At 37.5% G+C, this 13947-nt stretch overlaps 1 protein-coding gene across 4 annotated transcripts in view; it reads right to left on the bottom strand.

Moving 5' to 3' along the window:
- The window catches only part of NAALADL2 (N-acetylated alpha-linked acidic dipeptidase like 2), a 503669-nt gene that overhangs the window by 74004 nt on the left and 415718 nt on the right, over nt 1-13947 (bottom strand). For all 4 annotated transcript variants that reach the window (XM_030028786.1, XM_030028785.2, XM_041126840.1 and 1 more), the window contains one exon: nt 3560-3655. In XM_030028786.1, coding sequence (XP_029884646.1) covers nt 3560-3655 — 96 coding nt within the window. The remainder of the gene's footprint in view (nt 1-3559; nt 3656-13947) is intronic.

The raw sequence follows: 13947 nt of genomic DNA, 5'->3' as shown, positions 1-13947 counted from the left end.
CATAAAGTAAGTAGAGCTTCAAAAAATATATACCGTGTCTCAAAAATACCAATTATTGTTCATGTTCCAATAGGTGCAGAGTCATTCAGATCAGGTCTCAGCTGGTTGCTAAAGGAACTGAGACTGTCATTTTAAACACAAAGTCTCTCACATAAGCAGCTGTAAAATACATGCTTCTACACATGGAAAATGGACTTTTTCAGTGCTATGAAACTTAACTATGTTTTGGCTTTTTAAGCAGATTTTTATTTGGCCATTAAGATTTACCAAAGGAAACAAAATACAAGGTGTCCTGGTTTTGGCTTTCTAGTAGCTGATATGGTGTTATGTTTTGGATTTAATATGAGAACAATGTTGATAACACTTGCTAAGTAGTGTTTCTACTAAGTCAAGGATTTTTCAGCTTCTCACACCCAGCCAGCAAGAAGGCTGGAGGGGCACAAGGAGTTGGGAGGGGACACAGCCGGGACAGCTGACCCCAACTGACCCAAGGGATATTCCAGACCATATGACGTCATGCTCAGCATATAAAGCTGGGGGAAGAAGGAGGAAGAGGGGATGTTTGGAGTGATAGCGTTTTATCTTCCCAAGTAACCGTTATGCGCGATGGAGCCCTGCTTCCCTGGAGATGGCTGAACACCTGCCTGCCCATGGGAAGTAACGAATGAATTCCTTGTTTCGCTTTGCTTGCGTGCACGGCTTCTGCTTTCCCTGTGAAACTATCTTTATCTCAATCTACCAGTTTTCTCACTTTTACTCTTCCAATTCTCTCCCCCATCCCATGGTGGGGGGACCAAGCGAGTGGCTGTGTAGTGCTTAGTCACCAGCTGGGGTTAAACCACGACATTAACTAAATAAATTACAGCATTTCCTTTAAGTCCCATATCCAGGTGATATTTTTACTTTAAAGACTTTAGTAAGAAGTCTCAATGACTCAAACTGTAAGGTTTCTGAGGTGTTCAGAGAATTGCATCAGAATTTCGGTAGTCTCATGAATATAACTTGCTTTTACACTTAAAAGTCCAAATAAAAAGTGTTTTTCCTTTTAGCTTGCTTAGAGAAGTCAACAAAACTCTGTTTTCAAAGATACAAGATGAAATGGTATTTCAGGATATATAACGTTTCTGGGTTTTTATCCACTTCTCTCTTTCACTCAAATAAAAACATATCTTATTATTAACTATACTAGCTCAAAGACAAACACCAGGCATATAGAGTAACTGATAAATGCCAAAAAATATTCTGTATCGTGCATCATTCATGTGCGCACTATAACATGTAGAATTCTGCTAGCACTCATACACTGACCACGGGTAACTGCTCAACCATGGAATGGTGTAGAATAGGTATTGTTTAAAAGATTTGTACCTCCATGTGACTTGAATTTCCTTTCTTGTAGCAATTATAGATGCTTTCGTAAAAGCTAAACTGATATGTGTTTCTTCTTTTCAAAGAAATAAAACTTCATTAAGCTTTTTCCCCCTTAGAGGGCTCACATTGAGAATCGATATGTGTGCAGTACAGAGCGGACACGTTTAGAGTTCTGATAATGGAGATAGGAAAAACCACCACCACCAGAACACCAGGAATCTTTCAGGTTGCCCAAAGCATGGAACCCAGTGTCAGTTTAAAAAAGAAAATTTCTAAAAAAAAGATGACTCTTTAGAATTCAGACTACATATGCAGCAGCTTGTCTGCACTAACATGCAGCCACTAGAATCAAATGTACGGCTAAAAAAAGATCTTACGAAGGGAAAGGTGATACGACATCACCTCAGCATGAAGCTGGACAAATGTTACCACACAAAGCAAATATTAAGTCCTTATATAAAATACTGCATACAGTTCTGGACATTCACCCAAAGAAAATGCTTTCAGATTGGAACAGATGACAAACACTAGGGTAAAGGAGGGGCAAAGGAAATCCCATCTTGCAGGAGAAGGGAAAGACAATGGCTGGCTTAGTTACTCTGAGAAAAAGTTTGAGGGGGGGAATGGAGGGAACCAAGAGGTAACAACTCCATTATCTAACTATAAAAAAAGAGTAAACAATAGATGAAATTTAGAAAACAAAAATAAATTTAAAAAAAGCTAAAAATGACAAAATAACCAGCTGAGGATCTCACTCTACTGCTGCATATACTATTCATCTTTATAGAAGCATCCTGGGCTACAGAGTCTGAAAACCAAAATGGAAATATAGTCGTATCCTAGTGCAATCCTCATCAAGTTTTATCAAAGGAAATTGCAATGCTCAATGAACCTACTTAAAATAATTTCTAACAATTTAAACAGGATCAAAATGCTTCAAGTCAACTAATAAAATTTCTTCTGTTAGTCAACATTATAGAGCAAATACTAGAGTACCGATTATTCAGATTACACATGGCCCATCACACACTAAATAGTAAATCACAAATTAATTACACAGTAAATATTCACATACCTACTTCCCTCAGTCTTTGGGAAGAAATTTGGTGAACCTTTTCAGTTAGTTTGGCATCAAGGATGGCTTAAAAACCACCAATTCCATTAAAAGGGCTTCACAGAAGACTCTCATCCTGTGACTGTTCCTTAACTGTCAGACTCTGCCAAGCTTCAAAACCATGTCTAGGAATATGTGCTTCTTTTTTAAAACAAACAAACAACAAACAAGCAAACAAACAAACAAAAAACCCCCTAGAAACCCCGAGATCAGTCACTGTCTATTTTGTCAAAGATGCTGATCTGCCTACACGCTAAATCTGCACATTGCTGATCTTTGTGAATGTATTTTTGTTGTTGCCAAAAGAAATGTTTCAACAGCAGCTGCTTTTCCAAAAGAAGTAGCTCTGAATAAACAAAGAAATCTGTTTGTGATGTCCACATAGCTCTGGTTTATAAGAAATCCAATTATAAGAAGTGTACGAATCCATTAAGTTGGACTCATTTGTAGTCATGTCTCTTTGTAGAAAACAGGGCTTGCTGAGTGGACAGAGTGAAGGAAGAGCACTTTAGAGCAAGGAGTAATTTTGATTGTATTAATAAATAACATGGAGGGAGTATTATATTGGAGCGACAAGAGGGGAGTCAGAACACATTAACTTTGGGAGCGTCTCCTCTATAGAGCACTCTCCAGAATCATGGGATGGCCACCCCTTCCTCCCATGTGAGCATCACTGTGACAGCTCGTAAAACCAAGTATCTGTGCATGTGAAGGTGCCCTCAGAGACCCTATTCACTGACAAAATTGACAGCAACAAACTTGCCACTTCTTGCCATCTAGCGAGGCTCAATGCCCGGCACTCATGCCAATAAGTTCAATGTGAACCATGCAAAATACAACTGAATCACACAAATTGAAGCATTTGCATATAAAAGTGTTTTGATCACATAAGTTGACCAATGTAACAGTAAAGAACATTCCAAAGGTGAATCTCAGTGAAAGAACACTCCACAGCTTTTAACTACATACAAAGTATTCACAGAAAAAAACAGATTATCTTTCAAAATTATTAACAAATTTAAATTTGGCCCTGTGACGGAAAGTATGTATAGATGACATCCCCTTTTCTGTTACCTTTGCAATGGTCTCGTGCAGGCTGAAGGAGGGATCCAGCTCTTCAGTTTTTGTTGTATGTACAGGAAAAAGAGCTTCGGAGAGAAAGCTAGAATTCTGTGAGAAAGAAATAAGAAGCCTTTTAGGATTCCACATTGATTTCCTCCTTCAAATGCTTATTGGATTTTGTTCAGAGGTTGAAAAATCCTTCAAATTGTTCTTAAGTTTTGTCAGTTATTAAACTTATTTCACTGATCTAATTAACTGATTCCAAGTCCCTGAAAGAGGCAAACCCCCCTAAGTCTTATGACTTTATTTCTGGAATGGAAGTTGTCTTCGTAATTACACTTCCCAAAGCAGCTAAAAATTTTGCCTAGAGGGAGAAAAAATATCCACACAGGTTTCATTCTGAGCTGGGCAGCAATCAGAGATTTTATTAAATACTTCATGATTTAGTCTTTGGAATAAATGTATACACAATAATCAAAGAATGTACTTTTATCTTCTGCAACCATCCTACTTCTGTATACAGTAATACCATCTACATAATATGGCTTTTTGGTCAATTCCCTAGAGTTATATCATTTAGGTTGACTACTCTTTTTAACACCAGGCAATCTTAATGTATTGTTTGTACAAGATGTTTGCCTCTTCTTGTACTGTGAGAAAGCAAGAAGTTAGGTTGCATATTTGCTGTCACAAGGAAACAACAAACTGATACCCAGGTGCGGACTAAAAAAAAGCAAAACAATACAAAACAAAACCCCAAGCCTCAAAGGTGCACAGATGCCTAAAACAGGAATTGTTTTAAAACTACGTTCCTGAACCTGGTATAACCACCCAGAAACTAACCTGAAAAGGAAAATCTTTCTCTACATCCCTGTAACTCCTGAGAAATATATCCTGAAATTATCCTTGCTTTTGTGGAGTGCCTCTAGTTTTGCTTTTAGGCACGACCTGAACTGCCCCTCTGGGAAATGCTAGGAACCTAGTGCCTATCTAATCCCCACCTGGTATAAAAATGGGTGTAGAGGGCACCTTGATGGACTGAGATGCTCGATTTGGTAACCCTACTTTGAATACACTCACTGTTCACCAACAGCAATGAGTTCAGTATTAAAGCACAGAAAATATGGCCAAAGTTATTACAGAGATGAGCAGAAAGATGTGACAAGTGCATGAATATCATGCCATTCTAAAATGTATCAGCTATGAGCAGTTCTTTTAAACATACTCTTCAAAGTGAACTCTGAAGCACAAATAACCAGAGATGCATCCACTACATTTACCTACATCCTGGAGAGGAACAAAACTTTGCCTCAAGCCCTCTGCCAAAGTCCGCTTAGCTCTAGGCAACTAAGTTCAGCATCATAATATTTTGTATCTCCTTTTGGAAGGCCTAAATCTTTCCCTGTCCATGAATCTTATTCTGGGTTTTGATTTTAATTTTGGACACCAGCACCTAAATATATTATTGTGTTTAGCTAGAATATCCTGAGTTCCTTTATCGTATTTCATATTTAGTGCACAATGCACTGTGTGCCATGTAGAATCACATACAGGCTTACCAGAGGGATTGACTGGGGACTGCACAGGGACTACAAGCCTCTCATTAACATGCTTCCTTGTAGCATGTCTTCGTATCTGAGTGCTGGGAAACTAGTCTTGTCCTTTGTTCGAAAGCCCTGGCAGAATTTCTAGGGAAGTATCCAGTTTCAGATTAAGTTAGGCTAGTCCTAGAACTAACATTTTGCATGCATCTTTTAACGCCACTGGTTTTTTTCTGGAGAAAGACAGTAAAAAGAATATAAGAAAACATATCCTTTAAGAAAGGTTAAGCAGAGGAGTGTGACTCACGAAATGAATATATTTTGCCAGATTCATAATCATAACATTTTATATATGCTAGTTCTGGAGCTTTACATAGGACCCCATAAGAGGTACCCCAATTCTGAGTGCAATTTTAATGTTCTACGAATTTACGTATAAAAGAGTACTAGCAGCAATAAGAAGCTGACAATATCCCTGGCTCAGAAAAGCCTAAATTATCATGAGATTATATTATGATTACATCTCTATGAAAATAATTTTGAAAAATGTCTACTCTCTTCAGATTGAATTCCAAATAAAATTCATAGAAGCCCATGGTCCTGTATTTAAGATGAATAAGTCTTCTGGTTTAGATTATTTCCCAGACTGTAAGGCAATATTGACAACGTTCTGGAAGCATGCCCTTTTCAAATACCAGCTTCCCATATCTACTAGACTAATATATCTTCAGTTTACTCCTCTTGATATATGCTGATCTTCAATAGCTTCTGTCCTTGTACTCCAAAAAAGACTCATACTCTGTACTCACAAGAAGTGAAGGCCCTTCTTAGGGGCATTAAACTTAGTAATGATGCCCAACACATTCTTCAACAGCCATAACATTATATGCATTCAGAGGTTGCATGCTGAGCAGTGGCCAAATAAAGCTTTGGTTAAAAAATATTAAAACTGATCTGAGCTTTAACAGGATTGATTTGTAAGGTTGGCACTCCACTACCTTTTCACTTGCTAAAAACACTCTGTAGGGTTTATTGTTTAAACAACAGGAAGTGAGCAAATGAAAGAGACAAACAATTTAGATGCTTTGTTCTGGCTTGTACAACCTCTTCTTATGTGACTGAGCTTTGCTCTTTTGCATCCTGGGTTCTAAGCCATACAAAGACTGAAGAAAAACGGTACTTTAGCTAAAAGAGCTGTTAACGTCAATTCAAAGAAAAGTAGTTAAAAAGCAGCAGAGAAAAACCCCTACCTTCTTCCTCGAAATGAATAATATAAAGTATCTTACTCATGTAGCCCTGGGGGATAAAATGGTGGTATCTGATATATGCCAGCTGAATCGGAATTATGTTTGTACTGCACAATGCAGTATATCGCATGGATCCAAGAGCTAGCTCTTAATTGGGCACAGCACTGTTAGCTCTCTTCCTGAACAATTGTGGGACACAAATGCATTGTATCAGTGATGTGATACGCCAATATGCTCTGCTCAAAACTACTCAACTTAGGCATAGTTCCCTACAGATGACATGTCATCAACAGTGTGACATCTCATAGACATATTCAAGAAAACTCAGTGAAAGGTATGTCTCAAAAATCTACATTACATTGCTGGTAAGTTTGCTTGTTAATTTTTTTCGACAAATTAATGCCTCCATGATCAATATTCTACCAGTATTTCCATATATTTCTAGAAGATTATTTCTGGTAGTAAGCTCCCACCACTTTCTTAAAAAAAAAAAAAAATATAATTAGCACCGAATTGTACAAATTTTTGTGTTCAGTGATGCATCTGTGTTGTATAATCTGTCACAGATTTATCAGCATAATGAATGAAGTCATTCTTCCCTTCAGAAAACTAATTTTTTTGTTGTTTTTTTAGATCTCAGGGAGAAGATGCACAAAGTAATTTATTATTAAGATAAAATACATACTTCAAGATTAATTCATAACACCTATTCATCTTTGTTTTAAGTTTGCGCACTAGTTTAGAGAGCTGTGTTATTTGACTGGGGGGAGGTTGAGGAACACTGTCATTCTGCTATGGTGGTGCTAATGCTGTTCATCATCATTCGCATAATTGCAATCAATAACTTAAAAAGAATTACATTATTTATAGTCATTCTTGAGTACCTTACTGAGAGTCAGTGAAGGGAATGATTACTGAATTCGATTTGCTACACAAGATCAGATTATCGCTCCATCTAGACAAATATTCTTTCTCTGGAATCTAAAACTTGATGGATCAGATGCCTGTAAAGCAGGGAAACACCGCTTAACTGGCTTTTATCCCACCCTACTCTAGACACACACCTTCAGAGCACAGATTAGGATTCTAGTTGTCCTACGCTCATCTCACATTCAATGGTGAGAGATACACACACTGCAAGTTTACATTCATACGCATTCTCTTAATTTAAGTGCCTTCATGGAGCAGAAGGTCTTGCTCCTCTCACACAACTTAAATGGAAAGAAATACTGGGTCGTAAGTGTTTGAATTACACAAGTGAGTGGTGTGACTGAACCCCAAGTCAGCTAGAGCTCTGATGTGGATCAGTCCTGGTATCTGCCTGGAGGCAAACACCTGAAAAGACAAACTTTAGTTTTCTTTAAAACTAGGTTTTATGAGAACTGAATCTAGGACAACAGCCTTTATTAAAAAGCAAAACTACAACAACATAAAAACCACTTTGGAAACAACTTTTGCTTGTTGTTTCTGTGCACAAGGAGTCATTATCTTTAGGTTCTTCAAACTCAGCACAGCCCCCGCTAGGATCCCCAGGAAACCAGGTTGTTGGGTTTTTTTACCCATCTTGTGGTCAGACTATGAATATGCTCCCTGCTCTTCTCATCAGTCCCTTCTGTATTGAAAGGTTTGGGGTTCTTTTTGGATTTTATTACTGTTCCCCTCTCACACCAGCCCAGTTGCTCTCTGTTTTGTTTGCCACACCTATGCTCTGGAAAACTCTCCCAGATGAGTATGTTCCTTGTCTGAAAGCCACTGAGCAATCAACCCTCCCTCCAAAGGCTTCCTCCGACCTAGTCGAGACCACAGCAGCTGGGCAAGGTAAACAGGTAGCCTTTGCCACCACCTCAGCCGCGGCCTTTTAAAGGAACACAACATAAGTAAGCAACAATCAGCATATAAATCAAACCACATTTTGTCATCACAAGTGGCAAGTCATTTTGCTCATCATGGGATCAAGACCCTGCTTGCTAAGATCTTGAAAAGGAGTCATTCAGAATCACTGCTTTAAGCAGGCATGAGTATTTTTGCGTGACTAAATTTTCTGCCTAGAAAACAAAGCCCTTCCTATGGAGTGCACATGAAATAAAAAAATTACTACAATTTTATATATTTGTACAGATTTATAGATAACATTTATTATTGTGTACAGACAGATAATACTTGCAAATAGTTAATCCAAGATTACTATTTGAAATAACTTGCTGACATCTGAAATATCTTGTTCTGCACTTATAAAGGAAAATGTTTAAAACAGTTGTTCCTTTTTTTTTTTCCATAGGAGACACGTCCATAAAGAACTACTAGAAAGCCAAACATATTCTGTTTCTGTTGCCTTTTATTGTCTTTCAAGCACTATGCTCATCAGAGAAAGCTGCATTAACTTTCCAAGTAGCAGAAGCCCACTCTTTATCCCAGGCAGCACATGGCAGAGCTATGAGTCTAGATGATGTTGCAAGAGTACCTCTCAGCATTTAACAGCAAGAGCAACACTTTCCAACAGCAAGAAAGTGAATCAGACTCCTCATTTATTCTTTCAGCAAGCTTACCATAACAAGCGAGTGGGTTTTTTTTTTTAACAGCAATATGCTAAGCAAATTTCTAGTAAACATGCACTAAGAAAAAGACATGCTAATCCAAAGAGCACTAAAAACAATTATGTTATTCCTTCATGTTTTTTACCCACAGTAGGAGTTACAGCTACAGTTGCTGTCCTCATACTCTCCCACACTCACTTCCTAAACAAAATTCATCTGCCTTCACTTCTAGTCAGGCACTAGCATCACCCCCACTTTGCACAAAGTGCAGATTGTTCTACGTATTGTGCAGCTGAATGCTCTCAACATGGTATCAATTTATGGAAAAACTTTTTCAAGGTCAGACCGCTGTGAGACACCCTAAAATTTAGGAGGCTCAGCTTCCAGTCATGCCTTTGATAATGTCCTTCTTGCCTTCTGTAAATTGTCCTTTAGGTACATAGCTATCCAAATAGATTAAGAACATTTGCTCTTCTGATATGAAGCTATTCTTATCATACAGTCTGTACAATTCAGAAAGGACCACACCAATAATCCTTGAATTCCCAGTGTAATGATTTGGTTTCTCTATGAGCTCTTGAGAAGAGAAATGAACAGGTATAACATCTATTTGGAAGCGAGCTTCCAACCCCCACCCCCCCTTTGTTTCATCTTCGTTTTGGAATGATCAGTTAACCTGATCTTTTCAATACTCATTTAATGAAGCAGTCTGTGAAATTAGAAAGACATTGATGTTCCACTTTTCAAATAATGGGTCACTTCTGATTAAACTTCGATTGAACATTCAACTTTCAATCTTAAAACAAATTGCCTCCTTTTCTTTTTAATTTGAACCCAATTTCCTGCTGCCCTCGGGTCTCATGACAGTAATTAATTGATTTATGAATCGATTAAATGGAGATCGAAAATGCAGGAAAAAAAACCTTAAAACCCCAAACCTGGCTTACTCTTGCTTATTTATGATGGGCACTTGCACTAAAATTAACTTCTGATTTACTAGACTCATTTTTCTAACTTATCTTATCCTTCCTCAACTAATTAAGTGAACAGAATGCTTCACCTTTTAAAGGTACTAAATTTGCCATCCCTTGTGTACTGTCTTATAGCATACCTTCAATTTATATGCCAACTTTCAACCAATGCATTTTAAATCATGAATAAAATCCCACAGCACTTCTGGTGACTTAATGTAAAACAGAGTAAATACCAAGACATACTTTAGAGATCTGTTTTCCTGTTACTAAAAAAAAAAAAAAAAAAAAAAAAAAATCAAATTTTTCCACATACTGTCTTAGAGCTGGAAACAGTACATACAACAAACAACAAACAATTTTCTTTACTAGGCCAGGACAATGCTGCATCCACAACAGAGAGTCCTGTTTTCTTGAATATTACTTTAGAAACGGTTAAATTACCAGTCAGGAAACTCAAATTATGTAATTAATAATTCCTTAATATGCTCTCATTCCATACCTGAATAGATTTTTCTCGCCAGCTGAATATTCTCCAGCATTTATTAAAAAAACCATCCCTGTGTCCTTAACCTGGTGAATAATACACAAATACCTCCAGAATGTTTTTGTTTGTTTGTTTTTAAGTAACATGCAGTGGAAGTTTCTCTACTCAGCAATAATGCTCAGTCTGGAAAAACACAGTCTTTAGTCTAAAGTTCTTTAATCGGTTTGACTTCACCCTTGTTAATATTTGTCTGTATTGTCCGTATTTGCGCCAGCTTCGCCCTTCAGCACTTCACAATATTTGTGCCACCAATTTTGTACTGCACAAAAGTAAAAGACTCTTAGGAAGGTACAACAGAGAGCAAGCAGCGAGAGCAAAAATCCTTCTGAAATTTGTACAGGTAGGCCAAACAGTATAAACATGCTAATCTAACACTGCTAAAGCCTGCAAAGCAAATACCCCAAAGAAGGATGAAAGCCAAGAGAAAGCTGTTTATTTTCTTCAAATAGGCCAAAGAATAATGTCTAGCAGAGGAGAATTTAGGGGTATAAAGCTTCTGCTGCATCAGGACTGAGAATATAATCTGTTACCTGTCCACATATATATATATATATGTATATATGCATGCTGTGTCTGCTCTATGAGCTATTAACCTGTTTCACCCTTTCTGCCTTTTTATAATATAACAGCATGAAGAGTAGAATTGCAGCAACCTGAGGGACACACACAAACGTGCAGTGTCTGGTCACTAAAACACAAAGCAAGTAGTCAGTGCTTACCTTCAGAGTCAACCTGGGAAACAAGTTTAGTTGGGAGGCCGAATTCACCTGCAGAGCACACACTACAAAGTTATGCTAGTGCCCAAAACTATTACCCAGAAATCCAGAGGCTTACAATTCCATGAGGACTTGTCTGCATCTGTATTCAAAACCATTGCCAAAAATTTGTCATAGCATGAAGGAGAAAGCCTCATCAGAAGAAAAGATAAAGACAGAGTGGTGAGAAGAACAAAAATACCTCTGAAACCTGCACTGCAGGCTCTCACTAATTCCTTCTTCCATTTTACCCTAAGTCAAGCAATTGGCATATGGAGTCTTGGCAGCAAGCATACAATTGTATTCCTTTGTGAAACAGGTGTTTCACCTCAGCTAGGCTAAAAGACCATCTCTTCTCCACTTTCCTTTTTTTTTCCTGGCAGGGTGTAAGAGATTGAACCAGAGGTTAGCTGGAAGAAGGATCAAGAAAAGAGTTATGGAAAAGGGTATTTCATAGACTAAAATATAGCTTAACATCAGCTACCTGGAATACTTTTAGTTAGGGAGGGTGCTGCAGACTGAAGCAGATTTTTAAATATATTTACTGAAAAAGTGGATTATCTAGCATAGAACATACCGAAGCCAAAGTGTCGTTCTCTAATATGTAGGTTAAACTGAATCAATGGAATAACACCAGGCTTTAATGTATGGCATAGATTTCTCACTAATAAAGGCCCTTAAAGCTGCAAATACATCGCAGAAAAGAGTGCATGCCTCTCCATCTTACTAGTAGGCTGACTCTTCCCCTTCTAGCAAATACTCTTGGTATCTAATTAAATATTCTCCCCCCAAATCCACAAAGGATTATAAAGCCACATAAAAGTTGATTTCCACTGGTTATTACTTAAATGAAACTAAAGACATAATATATGTGTGTTTTAAAATTATTTTTAGAAAGCAAAGCTTTGCAGTTGCCACAGCCTAACGTGTGTCAAAAATCTTATTCAAAGTGAGAATGACCCTACTTTGTGAAAATGGGCATGTCAGAAGGAGTTTCTGACAGGAGGCTTTTCTTTGGTATTTCTACCTTTTCAGTTTACCGAAGAACTTTTAGAAATGAAACAAAATGAAATCTATTTTCTGTTTTAATGTTCTGGTAAAGATGTGCACTGACCTTGTGATGTCACCAGATGCTGGACAAAATAAGCAAGGCCTGCCAAAGCAGACTAGAAAGACTAGCAGACAGAAAACAGAAGAGGCAGAATTGGAATCACTGCTGCACAATTTATTTTATTATTCAACTCAATTGTAGCCAGAAAAACTCAAGCCAACAGTCATCAGACAGGAAAAGAATATAAGCACTTTTCTCTCATCTCTTTTAATTTAATGCTTTCTTCCTTGCATTAGTAAGTGAATTGAAATAATCACTCTAAAGCTATAAATTCACAGACCGCAGCACAAAGAAAGCAACTTTTAAGATATCAGGATACTTGCATAGCTTTATTCCTCTCTAGAGTTTTCCCTTGACACTTTTTAAACTGAAAGCAGAATCAGCAGTTTAAGTAGGAGGAAGCAGCCCAAGCCAGAAATCTGGAACCTCACAGAGGATCTTCCCAAAGTTTCCGAAGGTTATAAACAGGAGGCTCAGTTCAGATTCACTACATGTACAAGAGAACACCTTTTCTTGGATGTCGTGTGAAGGGTGCAAGAACATTTTGTAACATTTTATGATCATTTGTGAGTATTCAAATTATGTGGAAAACATGCAGTGCCAGTAAGATCATCCTAACAATGTCCTGCTATAACCCATGAATCCCAGTGACAATGTCTTTCATAATCGCAAATATTATAAAGCATGATGCTTTTATTTCCTGATTCGATGCCTTCGATTTCCAGGTTTTATTTTTAGTGCTTTAAAAACCTATTTAAGTTATTACACTGAATGAAGAATCTGATTTTATCCACTGGACAGATATTGTGTAGGTGGGAGGCTCACCATTTTGCGGTAAGAATTAGAATTGGCTTCTGCTAAGAACAACAATAATGTCTTCAAAGACAACATTTATTTACTGAAAGCCTTATTAAACAGTTCTTTAATGGCCACGATAAGATAGATCAAACACTGCAAATTTTATTTGAGAGAATGTATCATTGACTCAAATCACAGCTGTTTGATAAGCCAGTGATCTTGATTTTTTTTTTTCCCAAAGTATTAAAAGACAAAGCTGAGTGTCACACTACTAATACCTGCTGACAGAAAACAAGTTCTGATACTTATTCCAGATACTCTGCCAGAAGATTTTTTTAGTTGGTCTGTTGAATTTAGCCACTCAGAACAACAATGGTAAAACATTATCTTGAATGCAACATGCTATTTACTCCTCCAGGGAGGACAGATAATTCAGTGTCTTCTGTCCTCAGATAATACATGTTTTCAGTAACTAGATGCTTCAGCAGGCTATCAAACAGAAGCAATAATTGGTGTCTAAGCAAATTTCTCACATGTTCTCCCATATCCCATTGACTCTGTTAACTTCTAGGCTGTCTTTCTTCCATTGACTTTCAACAGCCCTCAATCAATACCAAGAAAATGAAGAGCCTATGAGAGAATCTGCAAGGACAGTTTACAGCAACAACATGTATTCATGCAGGGTGAATGCTAAAGAAGCTGTGAATTTTTGTTACTGTACGGCAGGTTTATGTAAAGAATTTTCCCCTTCTGAATGCACCGTGGAATGTTTGGGACATCAAAGCACTAGGATTTGTGAGACCAAACTGATTCTTTTTGAGCAAAGCAATGTATCCAACTGAAGAGGACGTCATCAGTTTCACTAACATTAGTGGAATAACAAAGATGCTCTTCCA

This window comes from Aquila chrysaetos, chromosome 10 (assembly GCF_900496995.4).
Source record: "Aquila chrysaetos chrysaetos chromosome 10, bAquChr1.4, whole genome shotgun sequence".
NCBI lineage: Eukaryota > Metazoa > Chordata > Aves > Accipitriformes > Accipitridae > Aquila > Aquila chrysaetos.
Note: the sequence above shows the minus strand (reverse complement) of the source record. Positions and strands in the feature narration are given on the sequence as shown.